The following is an 18,711-nucleotide window of genomic DNA, read 5'->3' on the forward strand; positions in this document are numbered from 1 at the left end:
AGAAAAAAACTAAGTGCTCCTCAACCTTTTAAGCTTTTATGTATATATAAACTAAGTTTGAAACTCATGTATTAAATGAGTTTATTTAAAAGAAAAATTAAATACAAAATTATAAACATTTGAAAAGTTTGAATTTATAAAAAAAAGTGAGTAAATATTGAATTATAAAAATTAGAGTGTTTTTTTTTCTCTTTTAAATTTAAACAAATAATTTAGATATATAAATAAAGAAAATTAATGAATCTTTAATTTAGTAATTTTGGAATTAAAAGGAAATTCATTAATGAATTTGATATATATTTATTATTACATTTAAATACTAAAGGTATTTAATAAAAGGAAAAAAACCATAAAATGACATGTGGAATAAAAATTAATTTAAAATAACCACAAAATTACATGTGACAAAAATAAATGAGAATGTCACATATGACAAAAAGATTTTTATTTATTAGGGAGGATGATATATATATATATATATATATATATATATATATATATATATATATATATATATATATATATATATATAGGATCAAATGAGAACACCTAAAAGGTTGAGAACGCGAGAACACTTATCAACCAATCATTAAATTAGGGCATATAAGTAATTTTGTATTTAATATAATTAATAATTCATATAATATAATTAATAACCCATATATTATCCAAAATCATGGATCAATAACATCGACAATTAAGGGATATTGCATAATTATCGTTGATTTAAGGATACAGTTTCTATCTAATTTACGATTCTTAGTCAATCGACAATTGCATCAGTAACATCGATTATCGTTGAAGATAACAATTTATACGTTTGGTAAGCCAAATTAACGATGTTGGACTACTTTGATTATAATAGTGACAATACTGAAGATGATGAACAATATGACCATCAATCAATCGACAATAATCAAAATTATGAAGATGATTACTACCAATCGGATGATCAATCTAGCGGAAGAAATCAATACTCTGATAATGCGAGTGAAGGTAACATTATGAATATAATTTACATACAAATCGTGTGTTACAATCAACAATGAATTTGGATATATATGATGAATTCTTTACGTTTATATAACATTATTTTTCTGTTATTTTATTATAATGCGTGTACTTGTTTGAGTAAATATGTGTTAATTATTAACTGTGACATCCACATTTTCACGACCAGAAAATACCGATTTGTTTATGCTTTGTTTTAAAATCAGAGTAATCGTTTAAAGAAAACGGTTGCGGAATTTGTTCCCAAAACAAAATATGATAAGAATTTATCAAATCATTTCTTTAAAGAAATGTATTTTCATTATATAACAAAATCTCGGGATGTAATGTTCCGATGCATACACATAAGCATAAAAAGAACTTACATTATTTACACTAAATATTTTACATCTCCTTTAATCTCTCCATGAAATATATCTTCGTATCGATACCTGTGATACAAAGAAAACTGAGTGAGTCAGGTTTGGGAGCCTGGTGAGCATATAGCGTTTTCAACCCACAATATTATATATATATATATATATATATATATATATATATATATATATATATATATATATATATATATATATATATATATATATATATATTCAATCATCAAACAATCAACCCAATTTGATGAATCAAAGAATCGAGTGTAAAATGAATCAGAGTTTAAAATCAAAGTAAGGATGTGAGATTGAACAACAATGTAAATAAGATCTTGTTTCAGCTCAACATTACGCTTTTGTGTTTACAGAGTACAAGTAGACAAGTCTGTAAAAACTCTATCTAACTCTAGTAAAGACTCCTATTTATAGGAGATGAAAAGCGTACAGAGAATTAAAATCAAAGTAAGGATGCGAGATTGAACAACGATGTAAATAAGATCTTGTTTCAGCTCAACATTACGGTTTTGTGTTTACAAAGTACAAGTAGACAAGTCTATAAAGACTCCTATGTAACTCTAGTAAAGACTCCTATTTATAGGAGATGAAAAGCGTAAGGACTTAAAACTAAAGCTTCGAATACATGTGCCTTAGTAAAATAGATTACAGAGAATACGAAGAATACAAAACATACGAAGACCTATTACACTTCGAGTAATTACAAACAAAATCAGCCCTTACAATCTCCCCCTTTGTAATCATAGTCGAAGTCTTCAATTTGTAAGAAGCTGGATGGAATACAACATTACTCTTTGTATCTTAGAGAACCATGAAATAATCTTCTTGAGTTCCTTCTTATCACCTTCATTATTTTTCTTGCAGTGGTTCATATGAACAATGAGGTTCGTATATTGAGAAGTTGCATATCTCTCCGCTTCGCAAGCTTGAAATAAAAATCTTTTTGCTCTTCTAGCCTTGTCCTTTCGTCCAAAGACTATTCCAAAAGGCTTCAAGAAAAATTCTCCATCTGCATACTTCTTTAAATCGACTTGTTTCTTTGTAGGAGCCATTGGAGCAGTTATATCCATTCCTTTTGCTGTAGCTAACTCCACATCGGTTTGAGCTAAGCACTCATAATAATTTTCAATGAAAATCTTGATGTGTCTAACTCCAAGTTGGAATTCATCAGGCTCTGTGTCTTGAAGATAAGAAAATGATTTGTCTTTTAAAATAATTGCAACTTGTAGAAGATCATACAAGTTCATCAATGGAAAATATGCAATTGTAAAATCACAAACTTTTCCATTTGCCCTGACCACAGTATACTTGACATTCTGCACAATGCTTTCGAAAATCACATCCTTCTTCATGCTGATGACTTTCTTGATTTTCACTAATGACCAAACATCCTCAGGATCTTTTGCTAGAACTCCATGAAAACGAATTTTCATGCGTTTTCCTTCTTCAGTGTCTTTAAAATCTCCTTCGGCTTTAAACTGTGGCATTACAAACATCATTTCATTTACTGGACAGTCAAGCTGACTTGCATCAGTATTTGTCACCACATAGCTTTGTTTTGGCTTCTTTTCAAAAGAGTACATATGATCAAATAACACATTCGATTCGATTGTTTCATAATTGTATTGTTTTGCAAGATCTCCTTTTTCTAAACCTGGAGGATCACTTGCACGAAGTGTCATTATACTTTGTACTAACCTCATCCTTTCCATTTAAACTTCAGCTTCAGCCTTCTTTTCTTCCTTCGTTTGTTCAACAATTTTGGCTTTTCCCTTATCTTTTGAAGTTGATATATCTACTGATTCTTTTGGCTTCGAAGCACTTCCAGCTGTATTACCAATGATAATACCTTTTAGAATTGGTCTTGTCATTCGCATCATTGTAACAACAGTCGAAGTGATTGGTCCAACAGACGTTATGATCGGTTTTGTTGATGGGATATTCGAAGAAAATACTTTTCCCACCACCTTCGCATCATCACCACCAACCTTCATATCTTCGGTTTTCTTTTCTCCCCCTTGCACCCCTATGAAAGCAGGTGGGGCATTCGTTGGTGGAAGAAGGCTTGAAATGCGAGATAGAGGAGCCAATTGTTTCTGTAAGATGGCTTCTACTTAAACAAACTTCTGGGACAAGAATTCAGGAGTGATCAATGACGAGTAAATAGGCTTGATTGACAAGTCTTTCAACTCCTTCAACAATGAAAACAATTCTCCAAAATTTTTACTTTCCATTGTAGAAAGCTTAGTAAGTTGAGAACTAAACCTTTCATACAATTTCACAAATTTAGTGACAGCATCACAAATTATGTCAATCTTCTTATTTAAAGCAGCATAATCTTGTTCAACTTTTGTGATCTCCATTTACATATCTTCACGAAGTTCGCGAATCTGCAAGTTAACATCTTCTCTTACTTTCTTCACTTCTTGAACAAACAAAATATGTCTCTCCTTCGTCAGTCTCTGCAAATCCTTTACCTCTCCCACAAAATCTAATTTTTGAGAATTCATACGAAGCTCATTATTTTGATCATTATGATCAACCTTTTCCAGCACTCTGGCTTCCGAATCTCTCACCATCCTAGAGACTTTATTGATTACCCTGGCTTCGAACATTTTCAGCATAGTATCAACTTCCAAAATATACACTGATGAACCACCCCCTAGATCATCCTATGATTGAATAATGGAATTCAACTTCGAATTCAAAATTTTGAACTGCTTCATTGTCATAAGCATATGATCGGGAAAATCTTCTTCTTCATCATCAAATGCTAAATTCTCAAAGGTTCCTCCAAAACCTTCATTATTTGTTTCAGTTTCCATCACAACGGTTTCTTGAGCATGTGAATCAATATTCGGTGGATCAGTAGATTGTGAAGAGAATATGGAAGTCAATGGTTGATGGATAATATTTTGGAATGTTGGTGAATCAGTGGTTGAGGTGTGGAGGTAATGAAACAAAGGTATCTAAAGTTTGAGTATCAGAATTACCTTGAGTATTATTCTTCGGATCTTCATCACCCATGTTGACATTTGTATCCGTATTAGATATTTACAGGGATGTCCAAAATTTTTGTCTCCTCAGTAGATGACTCGACATTCGAAACTTTAGGTGGTATTACTTCAGTCTGCTCATGAGTTGAAAGTTCTTTGTTGAGATTGGCTTCTTGTGTTTCAGGAATAGTTTCATCTTCTTCAGTTGACTCAGGTGAGAGTATTATCTTCCGAGTCTTCTTCTTCCTCTTTTTCGAAAGTTGCTTTGCCATATCCTCAGCCCTCCATTTCTTTGACCACGGAGAAACAGGCGCTGGAACTTCACGAAGTAGAACTCCTTGATGTGTAACTTGAGGCTTTCGTATGATATGAGGTGATGAAGACCTTCGTAGATGCTTAGACTTCATCTTGATTCTACGAAAAACTCCAGTCTTCGAAGGAATAATCTCTTATTCTTCTGTTTCATCAACAATAGGATCAATTGGTTTAGTCTCAGCAGTAGAGACTTCGTGTACAACAGACTCTTCAACAGTAACAGGCTTTTTCTTTGAAAACTTTTTAGGCTTGGACTCCTTGATAGGTTTTTCAGAAGAACTAGCATCATTCTTTTTCTTATGTTTGGACTTATTCTCCTCCCTTGGTAATAAAACACCAGTTTCCACAGAAGTATCAATTGTTTTTAAATAAGCCAGTAACACTGGATTCGAAGGATCAACGCTTTTAAGCATTGCATCGGGTATACGAGCAACATAAGGAAATTCCTCAGCATTATCTAATGCATCCTTCGGAAAATTGTAAACATGGAAAACAACTTTTTCTTCGTCATTCGGCACCAATATCCCCTTTCTATCGTCTTTAAATTGACTAGCCCGGATCTGCGGGTGTTACATTAATCATATACGATTGATGTAGTAAATAATGAATAATGGTGTATGTGACCAAATTGTTTACATTGTTTATTAAGTGTTGATAATCATTGTTGGTTGTGTTTAACAAACATATATATATATATATATATATATATATATATATATATATATATATATATATATATATATATATAGGAATGAGTTCTATGGAAAACAAATAACTAGGGCAATATCTACCGGAACCAATAATCAAATGACACGTGTCCATTTCTTTCTTCACAAGTAATGTATTGTGGAAGTGATGTGTTGTCATTTTTTCATTGGTTCAAATATGTGTTGCCCTAATCATTTATTTTCCATATAAATCTTCCCTATATATATATATATATATATATATATATATATATATATATATATATATATATATACTTTGGTATTAAGTTGTAATTTTTACATACATTGATGATTAAGCAACTATTTTAGATATATATGATAATCATGGGAACTCTTGGTAATCATATATGAAGGAAATATTTCAACCTAGTTGTACATATTTTCAAATGATTAAATACTTCAAATTTGATTACTGTTAAACACATTTTGATTATGATCAAAATTTTGTTTAGTTCATGAATACGGAATTAATCTAAATTTATGTTATTTCTCCTTATTGGTTTTGTTGTCTAAAAATACAGGTAAAAATGGATCTGATTCTAAAGAGGAATCATTCAATTGTAATGTTGTTGACTCGTGTGGTGGGAAAACCAAGTTATGGAAACCTACTATTCCTGAAGAATTTATGCTATATGTAGATGCTACTTATCAATCATTAGAGGAGGCCGTTGAAATGTATAAATTATATGCATATAAAGCAGGTTTTGGTTTCAGGTTAAATATAGTAATGAGGTTTGGTGACAAAACCATAAAAAAATGTATGTAGTGTGCAAAAAAATGGGTAAAATACCTAACATATCAACTGAAACTTTGGATCCTACGGGAACTGGAAGGAATAAACAAAACTCAAACTTTAGAATCACGGACTGCAAGGCATTGATAAAGCTTGAACGACTACATATGGGAACTAATGCATGGAAAATATATTAGTTCGAAGAGAAGCACAACCACGCCCTAGAGACTAAAGAAGAAAGACGGTATTCCAAACGCGCACGACGACTTAATTATAAAGACAAGGAGTTTATAGTGCGTTCCTCAACATCTAACATTGGTGCAACAAAGGCACATAAGTTACAAGCTAGTTTGCAAGGAGGTTATGAAAAAGTTGGCCCTGAAGTAATTGATTATAAAATTTTTAGAATGAAGATTGGAAACATTATAGGTGACAAGGATGCACAACTGGTTGTTGAAAAAATGAACATGAGGAAATATGAGTTACCTAACTATTTGAGTATAAATGTGTTGATAGTGTGCAAAACACAAAGTTTTGGGCGGATGAAACCAATAAGTTATATTACAAGGAGTTTGGAGATGTGATATCATTTGATGCTACATTCCGATAAAATAAGTATGATCTTATAGTTTTATATTTTTTACTTTAAATATGAATATTGTTGTTTTTTTGAGTTTATAATAACTGTTGAATTTGTTTTTAATTAAGTTTTTAATACAAGTATGGAATGTTTTTTGTGTCATTTACAGCCATTGATAACCACAAACATTCAATAAACATTGGAGCAGGTTTGTTAAGCAACGAGTCAATAGAATCTTATCGTTGGTTGCTTGAAGCTTTTTTCAAAGCACATGGAAAACACCCTCAATTAGTGTTAAAAGACCAAGATCTAGTGATTCTACAGGAGGTAGAAGCAGTATTTCCTAATTCTAATCATTGATTATGTATGTGGCACATTATGAAAAAACTACAAGCTAAGGTGTGTATATTTTATTCATAGTTAACACATTATATGTTTTATTCAACAATCATTTCAACAGTTTATGTTTTCTCAAAAAATGATTAGCACATATCCTGTTTATTCATAGATATCTTATCAACTTGTTATGTTTTATTCTTTTTTTTAGGTTTCAGCGAATTTTCTGAAAAACACTGATTTTCGAAAGCGTTTTACTAAGCTTGTTTGGAATGTATATATAGATCCAAAAGTCTTTGAATCAAGGTGGAAACTTCTTATGAGAAATTCAAACTACAAGACAAAAGATGGTTCAAAGACATGTACAAGGATCGAAAGCTTTGGATTCCAGCCTTTTTTAAAGACATGCCACTGCATGGTCTGATGAAAACTACTTCAAGGTCTGAAAGGGTAAACTCATTTTTTAATAAATACTCAAACTCAGGTAATTTGCTTATTTATTTCATGATGAACTACGACACTGCAATTAGAAAGCAACGAAATGGTCAACAGAAACTAGAACATGATACAACAAATGCAAAGCATGAAATGACGCTTCCAACTGGATTACTAGAATATGCAGCTACGGTTTACACTAAAACCGTTTTCTATGAGGTCAAAAAGGAAATATTTAAATCAGCCTGGTATTGTTCTATTCACAGTGTTGAAATGATTGATGGGTGGCAAGTTGTTATGATTACACAAACGGATAAGAGCAAACAGTTGAACATAAAATGCAAGGTATTATTCATATTTGACACCATATTCATTGATGATTACACAGGTGTATAATATTCTTTGAATTTAAATAAATAGTAATTATTTAAATTTTATGTAATAACCCCTAACTAATATGTCAATTCAACCACTTACTAACATATATTATTTTTCATCTACAATGTAGGTTGAACTAAAATTGCCTGAAAAAGAAGTTAAATGTTCATGCAATCATTTTATACGTACCGACATTTTTTGTCGACATATTTTGCTGTCTTGAAAAATAACCATATTGAAGAGATTCCAGAGCAGTATATTCTCAGAAGATGGAGAAGGGATGCAATTTCAAGCCATTTGCTTGCCATGAAACATGTTGCCATGGAAACAGAAGATGACACCTTTAAACTTCTAATAGAGGCTTACAGTAATATTGAATACTGCTTGGATCATTTCAAAAGAAATAAGGAGAAACTGTTGGCTTTTGTTGAGAACACACGTAAGTTGAAGCATGCAGCAATGGAATTCGGTTGTTCAAACCAATCATCATCTGATAATGATGAAGAATAAATTATTCGGATGCTAGGAATACGAAACATTCCTGAAGAAATAAATATACATCCACCTTCATCAATACGTACCAAAGGGAGTGGAACTAAGAAAAGAATGGTTAGTGCCACTGAGAAAGCTGTTGCAACTACAAAGAAAAAAACTAGAATTTGCACAGGTTGCAATCAATATGTTAACCATAATTGGAGGACTTGCAAAGTCAGACTTGCATGAGAGTCAAAACAACCTTAAAATGGCCTATAGATTTGCCCAATTGCTTTTCTTTTTTCTATTAGATTTATGAATAAGAAGATGTTTCTATGATTCATTATGTTATTTTAAAACACTTTTATATCATTTATTGACTTATTTCTATGATTCATTATGTTATTTTAAAACACTCTTATATTCAATAATGAATACTATTAAGAATACATCAATGAATCATAACAGATTAATGCTATGAAAATTGTGAAATATTGTGTTATTATTTCTATGCTTTTCTTTTTTCTATTAGATTTATGAATAAGAATAAGCTTCTATGATTCATTATGTTATTTTAAAACACTTTTATATCATTTATTGACTTATTTATATGATTCATTATATTATTTTAAAACAATCTTATATTCAATACTGAATACTATTAAAAATACATTAATGAATCATAACAAATTAATGCTATGAAAATTGTGTAATACTCTGTTATTATTTCTATGCTTTTCTTTTTTCTATTAGATTTATGAATAAGAAGATGTTTCTATGATTCATTATGTTATTTTAAATCACTTTTATATCATTTATTGACTTATTTCTATGATTCATTATGTTATTTTAAAACACTCTTATATTCAATAATGAATACTATTAAAAATACATCAATGAATCATAACAGATTAATTCTATGAAAATTGTGAAATACTCTGTTATTATGTCAAATCAGTTTTGGTTTATAATAGATTGATTTTTCCATTCTGGAAAATGTAATATTAACATCAATCATTGTAGACTATTGATATAGTCATTTCAATTATAAAAAGATTTTATTGTATTTAATTACTAGTATATCATAATAACAAATGTTTGTTAGTAAGAATCATAACTGAATAAATATTATCATCACAAATGAATAACATTATTCAAATACTTTAGAACAACACATCATAAACTAACAATAATCTTTGCATGATATCAATCATGTTAATCATAATGGTTTTACATAACATATTTTTTATTTAATTATTCATAAATTAATGTAAATTTATAATTATAAATAAAAAGTTGAAAATATTACTTATCATTCCATTACTAAATTAGCAAACCAAAAGGAACCATTGTACGTTCTACAAGCAAAGTTAATATTCTTAACATACGAAACCATTGTTTTTGAAGATATCCAAAAGAAACCATCAAAGTCATTACTAAAGTAATATCTTGAGCATAATTAACTAAAATCATCCAATCTTGTGTGAATTTGTTCCTTTGCAATACTCAACAGTTCAGAGCGTTGTCTTGCAGGAATCTTGTGGAATTCATCAACCATTTGAAGCACATAATCCTTATGCACATTATATTCACGAGTGATTATTTTGTATAAATATTTTGTCCTCAACTTAGCAAGTTGATCATCTTGTGCAGGAGACTCCTTCTTGAACCCAACTTTAAACTCATTCATACTTCCACCCATATATGTTTCCATGCGACGCATTGTAAACACACCACAATCAATGTGGTTGTTTATTGTTCTCCAAGGCATTTCCAGTCTATGTGGCATCACATGTGAAAACATCTCAGTTTTTGGATGATTCTGAGATTTTAAGTAATCAAGTATATAGATTTTCTGAAAATGTAAAAAAATTGTCAACATGTATGAAATGTTATTTACTAAGTAATGTAACTTTTAGTGATCACTTACGATGATTTAGGGCAATTGACCATATCTCACATCAATATGATCATCAACTTTGCTGTTGTCAATGATTACAAACTCTGGGTGTTGTAGATTGATCACAAAAAGGAAATTTGGAAGGAACGGACAACCGGTAGGAAAAGCTGTAAAATGTATTCATTTAAATGTATTTATTTTTATTTTATATTTATATGTCATTATTAATAAATAAACAAAAAAACATGTTCAGATATGTATCTTACCAATCCAACATAACGTAGGGTTGAGTCCATATCTTCAATAGAAAGCAAAAGATTCTCAAGGAATTTAGCTTTGCGTTCACTTTCAGATAAATTACCTTCAAGATACAAATTTTGTTGTCCAGTTTTAAAAACTCATTATTTTTTTTATAATTTGTATTTAACATATAGTTTAATCAGCATTGAATAATAATAAACAATACCGTCAACTCCGTCTTGCAATAAACTCTTAAATGAGATTCTGATGCACGATTACTTTCATCGAGATTCAACACTTGACTCCAACAATCAATCACCTGACCAAATAGTTCACATGTAGGAAAAAAAAACTTTCCATTTGAAACCTCTGAGGAAAAAAACCATCTAGAGTGCGGAAAACTATATCACTGCAAAAAACGTGACCAATTGTTACTTATTTTAATATTTAACCAAATAAAGTAAGTAACTTTAAACATATTTTAAATGTAACTTACGTTGGTTCGCCCTGGAGAGAGAATATCCATTCTGCTACATGTTTTTCTGGTCGTGGAATTCCTTTGGTGATATCAACAACCCGTATAATGTCAGGAGATTTCAGATAATCGGACTTCATGCGAGGCCTGCCCCCTCTTCTATTAAACCCTTTTTCTTCATTCTTGAATGGTACTACAGACAAAGGCATTGACATTTCTATTTTAGATGGCGGTGTACTCTGAAAAGATTTTCTTATAGGTCAATTCACGAAGTCTGCATATGTGAAATCCCCATTTTCACGGCCAGAAAAGACCGATTTTGTTTATGCTTTATAAAATCAGAGTACTTCTTTTAATAAAAATGTTGCGGGCCTTGTTCCCAGAAAAACACAATAAATACGTTATTAAAACATTTTCGAAGAACGTACTTTATTCATTTTAAAATATTTGGGATGTCATCGTTAATACAGAAACATAAGCATAAACAAAACTTACATTTATTTACACTAGTGATCTACATCTCTTTAAATCTCTCAGTGTAATGTGACTTCATATCAACACCTGTGATATAAACAAACTGAGTGGGTCAGGTTGGGAAACCTAGTGAGTACATAGGGTTTTCAACCCACAATAATATAATTATTACGTTTAAACAATCAAGCAATTAAACCCCATTACCCATCCCCATTATCTTCTTTACTGTTAAGGATCTACCCTAAGAATCAACTATTCCTCGTTCAACCATTCCTAAGGATCATCCTAAGGAATCGACACGAAGTCCATCGTTGCCACGGTTTACACAACGGGCACTAAGTCTGCATAGTCCCCAGGGTTTAGGCACTAAGTTTGCATAGTCGCCAGGGTTTAGGCATCAAGTCTGCATGATCACCAAGGTTTAGGCACCAAGTCTGCATGGTCACCAAGGTTTATAGTAGTACACCAGGTGAACACATCGTTCACAACACCTACAGGTTGCGAGCATGCTAGTGTTCCACTGGACCGTCTAGAATAGTTCGTGGTTGTCATCTATACTCTGCTGAATGACGAGCAAATCATTTGGGGAAAAAGGCTTCTCATATTTTACACCTCTCACCCATACCTCATGGTCTATATCACCTCTCAACTCATCGTCCAACTCATATTTCATCTATTATATCTACCCATGCTTTACCCCAACATTTTCGTAGATATAAAATACATATATAGTTTAAATCATTTAAAACATATATAAAAGCTTTCACCGAGCATAAACAGCAAGTAAACAGACAATAAGCACACATAGCACGTAGTAAATACTTCAATCTATGTGTAAGTTGAAAGGGACCATGCACTCATCTGGAAGGTGGTGACTCGGCACTCGAACAACGCTTCGTAACTTCTTAAAACAATTTCCCTCGACAAAACCTAGTATAAATACCACTAGGGTTTAGTTTTAACGTTAACCACGACTAATTAATAGTCTAGCTATTATTATTATTATATAAGCATTAAATAACACTCAATATAACACATAATAACAACCCAAATAACTATTTTAAGGACCTAATAACATTACTATAATTATCTGAAAGCTATATTAAAAATTGCGTAAGCGTATCTCACTTACAGCGGGTTTTCATGTAAACCAGAACTTTATTTGGAGCAGCGTTTCGAAACGGAAAGACTCTTTTTCTCAGGACTCCGGGACCCTCGGGGCTTCCTTAGGGTGCTAGGGGTTTTATCTAGGGTTTAGGAGTGTTTGGGACACTTAGAGATAGAAAGAAGTTAGAGAGAGTGTGAAGAAAGGTGTGAAAAATGTGGAACCCTCGTCCCCCTTTTATACCCAACGAGGCCTCGGATTACGCTGGGCGTAGTCCTTGGCTACGCTGGGCGTTCCTCGGATAAGGTTGCCAGCGGTGCACAGCTGGCTCGCACTTCAGACTCGGACCCGGATAAGACCAAAGGTATGTGGGGCATACTAGACCTCGTACGCGGGGCGTAGGGCGAAGCGACTTAACGTTCATCGGATGCGAGGCTGGCCTTCATCGGACGACTCAGATCGAGCCACATCATCTATCTCGCATCAGATTTTGTGATTTTCTACTCCGACTGCTAAAAATCATAACTTTTGGATACAAGCTCTGTTTTTGACGTTCTTTATATCCACGCGAAGGCAGGAACGTACTCTACAACTTTCATTTAGACTCCATCGGCTAATTTTGGCACGGTTTTAAATATTTTATCTTTAACAGGCCGGGACACGATTGGTTCGTTAAAAATTCATAACTTCTTTATCCGACATCCGCATCCGTGTGTCTTTTTATCGTTATCCTACTATTAATGAGATCTTCGATTCTCGTTTAGGTTGTGTCGTCTAAAAACCACTCGATCTAATATTCGAATTTCAGGCTGTACACTGTTATTCCGAAACTTCGAAAAATCATAACTTCCTCATACGAAGTCAGATTTGGGTGTTCTTTTTATGGACGTTCTTCGTTTAACAAACACTACGACTTTCATTTAGATCTATAAGTCTAAGTATCGAACTATCAAAATTTCACTATTTACGCTTCCCGGTTTCGTGCCGGTTCTGTCGCGAAACTTGGACGGGTCATAACTTCTTTGTTATAACTCGAATTTCGACGTTCTTTATATGTACGGAAACCTTGTAACATATACTACAACTTGGTTAAGATTAATCTTTCTAAGTAATCTTCCATCAAAAACTCATTTTTTTGATGCTCATTGTCTCTAAATTGACTAGCCCGGATCTACGGGCGTTACAATTATCTCCCCCTTAGGATGATTCCCGGAATCATCAACGAAATAGAGCTCACATGATGACTCCATATGTTGTCTCTTCATCCTAGGTAATAATCGTAACTTCTATGTCACTTCGAACAAGTATCTAACTCTTGGATTCCTTGTCTGCAATTGGTGCTCGATCGTGCACCGTCTCCCTATCTCACGCCAGATTCCAAATTATGACCTTAAAGTCACAATCTTGGTCCTTACTGGGGACTCCTTCTTCTCCTTAACATCTTAAGTTATTCTATTTCCACAATAGACCATTAGGTCACGTTGTAACGCTTAGACTTAGTTCTTTTAGAGTCAAATTACGGAATGGAATATACCTTCCTTCGTGTTCTAATGTGATATAATCACTTTTTAATATGTAGCATTTCTAGCTACCAACTTCTTTAACAACGAGCACAATACTTTTATTGATCGCTTTGATTGTCTTTCACTTCAAGCTTCTAGCTTAAGTCAGATGCTACACCGGACTTGGTTCTATAAACCATTTAACATACTCTTCTTAGTCGGACTCAATTTGATATGACCACTAGGGTCGGACTAACAATCATCTTCTTAGTCATTACTGAAAAAATGGTAACGACATACTTGAATAAAACGAAATAAATTATTGGTTTCTTGGTAACCTTGTGAGTCCTGTGCTTCCGGTAGCATATGCATCTACTAACTTTCACACCTACTCATACTCATCCCAAGTATTGTCTCGCAGTTTTCCAAGTCACCACACAAGAAAATCACATAACAAGTTAACACATCAAATAGCAAAACGAAGGCTTTATTATTTCCTTGAAACTATTACATAGGTGTTCAAGTTCACCCTAGACTATGCCTCTAATAGGCTACATCATATGATTCTATCCCCTTTGTTACTTCATAACTCGGTCTTCGGGTATGAATTCCTCATCCTTGACTCCTCGCATGGTTTTCTGCCTCGTCGAGGATCGTGTGAAATGCCCTTGGCCTTGGTGGCGTGTTTGGCTTTGCTGCCTCGTTTTTCTTTGGGCAGTCCCTAGAAATATGCCCTTCTTTGTTACATCCATAGCACACCTTCTTTTTGCACGCACACTTGTTGGTGTAATGCCTTGTCTTTCCACATCTGTAGCAAGTCACTTCCTCGCTACATTTCCCGAAGTGCTTCTTTTTACACTTCTCGCACCACTTGGCTTTGCGTCCTCCTCCTTCTTCAGTCTTTGAGAATTTCCCTTCTTTGCTGGATTTTGAAGATCCTTCATGCTTCCTTTTCTCGCCAACTTCATCTCTCTCGAGGCCCTTTTCCTTCAGCTGGATCTCCACATTTTTAGCTGCTCGAACAGCTGCTTTCAAGTAGTTTCCATCTTGACTGTTGGGCCAAAGTCAGCTGGCAGTCCATTTGCGAATTTCTCAATTTTAGAGAGTTCGGTTGGTACTATGTATGGAAACAATTCATCTTCTCCGTGAATGCAGTAGCATAGTCGTCAATGTTCATTCTCCCCTTCTTCAAGTTTTGGAATTCATTGTTTAGATCAACCAGATCTATCTCTGAACAGTACTGCATCTTTAGTTGTTCCAAGAACTCTTACCATGACATCTTCAGGGCTTCACCTCGTGACATCATATCCTCCAATAGATTCCACCAGCTCAAGACTCCAGTTTTTAGTTGTCTTACTACGAAGACGGTCTTTTGTTTCTCGCTACAGTTGCAGCTCTCGAACACCATCTCCATTTCGGGGATCCAATCCATAATCTCAACCGGCTTTGGGCTTCCAGAAAGACTTGGTGGCTTGGCACCCAAGAAATTCTTATACATTTGCCCACCCATGTCGTTTCCACTTTCCAAGCCATTCCTTCGTTCTCCTTGAGTCCCAACTTGACTTACTTGGCGGCTATAGTTCCCTTCCTCCGATTGCTCGGGAATCAGCTCGGGTTGCTCTATGGGCATGGTAGGTTCGTCGCTATTTAACATCCGCCTCATTTCTTCCTTTTGTTCTGCTAAGATAGCCAGAATCATGGCTTGTACTCCAGCCATGGTGATTTGTTCGGGTACATCTTCTACTACAACAGGTATTTGCTCAATTACTGGGGGTTGGTTTTTGTTTCTATTTGCGTTCACGTTTCCGCTACGGGTCATTGCCATTTTGATCTATACACCAGATCAGATGTTTAGTGCGAAATGACGAGAATTAAAATTGGAAATATTTTATTTACGATTGACGTGTAAATCTCCTTATCTCTCCGAAAAGTTACATGCCAGTTCTAATACCATAATTAAATGTTTAGAAACATGAACACGTAAAGTTTCCAGATCCAGTCAACAACAGACCATAGATCCGTTCATATAATGCATATCATAAATCATTTAGCACATAAAAGCATGTTAGGCATTTTTCCTAAATGAGCTAGTGCTTGTGTCTATTTAGGTGTACTCCATAAAATATATTAGACACACTCCTCACGATCATCGCTTAGCATTCTAAGTTTAAGTCTAGAAATAAATCCATATTCCTAGTTCGCTTAAACTAATGCTCTGATATCAACCGTGACATCCCCATTTTCACGGCCAGAAAAGCCCGATTTTGTTTATGCTTTATAAAAATCAGAGTACTTCATTTAACAAAAATGTTACGAAATTTGTTCCCAGAAAAACACGATAATTATGTTATTAAAACATTTTCGAAGAACGTATTTTATTCATTTTAAAATATTTGGGATGTCATCGTTAATACATAAACATAAGCATAAACAGAACTTACATTTATTTACACTAGTGATCTACATCTCTTTAAATCTCTCAGTGTCATGTGACTTCATATCAACACCTGTGATATAAACAAACTGAGTGGGTCAGGTTGGGAAACCTAGTGAGTACATAGGGTTTTCAACCCACAATAATATAATTATTACGTTTAAACAATCAAGCAATTAAACCCCATTACCCATCCCCATTATCTTCTTTACTGTTAAGGATCTACCCTAAGAATCAACTATTCCTCGTTCAACCATTCCTAAGGATCATCCTAAGGAATCGGCACGAAGTCCATCGTTGCCACGGTTTACACAACGGGCACTAAGTCTGCATAGTTGCCAGGGTTTAGGCACTAAGTCTGCATAGTCGCCAGGGTTTAGGCATCAAGTCTGCATGATCACCAAGGTTTAGGCACCAAGTCTGCATGGTCACCAAGGTTTATAGTAGTACACCGGGTGAACACGTCGTTCACAACACCTACACGTTGCGAGCATGCTAGTGTTCCACTGGACCGTCTAGAATAGTTCGTGGTTGTCATCCATACTCTGCTGAATGACGAGGATATCATTTGGGGAAAAAGGCTTCTCATATTTTACACCTCTCACCCATACCTCATGGTCTATATCACCTCTCAACTCATCGTCTAACTCATATTTCATCTATTATATCTACCCATGCTTTACCCCAACATTTTCGTAGATATAAAATACATATATAGTTTAAATCATTTAAAACATATATAAAAGCTTTCACCGAGCATAAACAACAAGTAAACAGACAATATGCACACATAGCACGTAGTAACTACTTCATATCTATGTGTAAGTTGAAAGGGACCATGCACTCACCTGGAAGGTGGTGACTCGGTAATCGAACAGCGCTTCTTTACTTCTTAAAACAATTTCCCTCGACAAAACCTAGTATAAATACCACTAGGGTTTAGTTTTAACGTTAACCGCGACTAATTAATAGTCTAGCTATTATTATTATTATTATATAAGCGTTAAATAACACTCAATATAACACATAATAATAGCCCAAATAATTATTTTAAGGACCTAATAACACTACTATAATTATTTGAAAGCTATATTGAAAATTGCGTAAGCGTATCTCACTTACAACGGGTTTTAATGAAAACCGAAACATTATTTGGAGCAGATTTTCGACACCGAAAAACTCTTTTTCTCCGGGCTCTTGGAGCCTCTGGGCTTTCTTAGGGTGCTAGGGGTTTTATCTAGGGTTTAGGAGTGTTTAGGACACTTAGAGAGAGAGTGAAAAAAGGTGTGAAAAATGTGGAACCCTCGTCCCCCTTTTATATCCAGCAAGGCCTCGGATTACGCTGAGCGTTCCTCGGATAAGGTTGCCAGTGGTGCACAACTGTCTCGCACTTCGGACTCGGACTCGGATAAGACTGAAGGTACGCGGGGCGTACTGGACCTCGTACGCGGGGCATAGGGCGAAGCGACGTGGCGTTCATCGAATGCGAGGCTGGCCTTCATCGGACGGCTTAGATCGAGCCACGTCATCTATCTCGCATCAGATTTCGTGATTTTCTACTCCGACTTCTAAAAATCATAACTTTTTCATACAAGCTCCGTTTTGACGTTATTTATATCCATGCAAAGGCGGGAATGTACTCTACAACTTTCGTTTAGACTCCGTCAGCTAATTTTGGCTCGATTTTAAATTTTATATCTTTAACAGGCCGGGACACGATTGGTCCGTTAAAAATGATAACTTCTTTATCCGACGTCCATTTCCGTTTGTCTTTTTATCGTTACGCTACTATTAACGAGATCTTCGATTCTCGTTTAGGTTGTGTCGGCTAAAAACCACTCAATCTAATATTCGAATTTCGGGTTGTACATCGTTATTCCGAAACTTCGAAAGATCATAACTTCCTCATACGAAGTCAGATTTGGGCGTTCTTTTTATGGAATTTACTCGTTTAACAAACACTACGACTTTCATTTAGATCGCTAAGGCTAAATATCGACCTATCGAAATTTCACTATTTACGCTTCCCGGTTTCGTGCCGGTTTCGTCGCTAAACTTCGACGAGTCATAACTTCTTCGTTATAACTTGGATTTCAGCATTCTTTATATGTACGGAAACCTTGTAACATGTACTACAAGTTGGTTAAGATTAATCTTTCTAAGTAATCTTCCATCAAAAACTCTTTTTTTTATGCTCATTGTCTCTAAA

At 34.2% G+C, this 18,711-nt stretch overlaps 1 protein-coding gene across 1 annotated transcript; it reads left to right on the forward strand.

Moving 5' to 3' along the window:
* The first annotated feature begins 5,760 nt into the window (after nucleotides 1–5,760).
* Nucleotides 5,761–8,408, forward strand: LOC145009844 (protein FAR-RED ELONGATED HYPOCOTYL 3-like). Its single transcript, XM_078968476.1, has 7 exons — nucleotides 5,761–5,773; nucleotides 5,958–6,137; nucleotides 6,919–7,085; nucleotides 7,297–7,447; nucleotides 7,570–7,865; nucleotides 8,029–8,083; nucleotides 8,140–8,408. Exons 1-7 carry the CDS (start codon nucleotides 5,761–5,763, stop codon nucleotides 8,406–8,408), a joined length of 1,131 nt encoding a protein of 376 aa, XP_078824602.1.
* The last annotated feature ends 10,303 nt before the right edge of the window (nucleotides 8,409–18,711 follow it).

Source organism: Lactuca saligna, chromosome 8, assembly GCF_052625555.1.
Source record: "Lactuca saligna cultivar CGN05327 chromosome 8, ASM5262555v1, whole genome shotgun sequence".
NCBI classification, from domain to species: domain Eukaryota; kingdom Viridiplantae; phylum Streptophyta; class Magnoliopsida; order Asterales; family Asteraceae; genus Lactuca; species Lactuca saligna.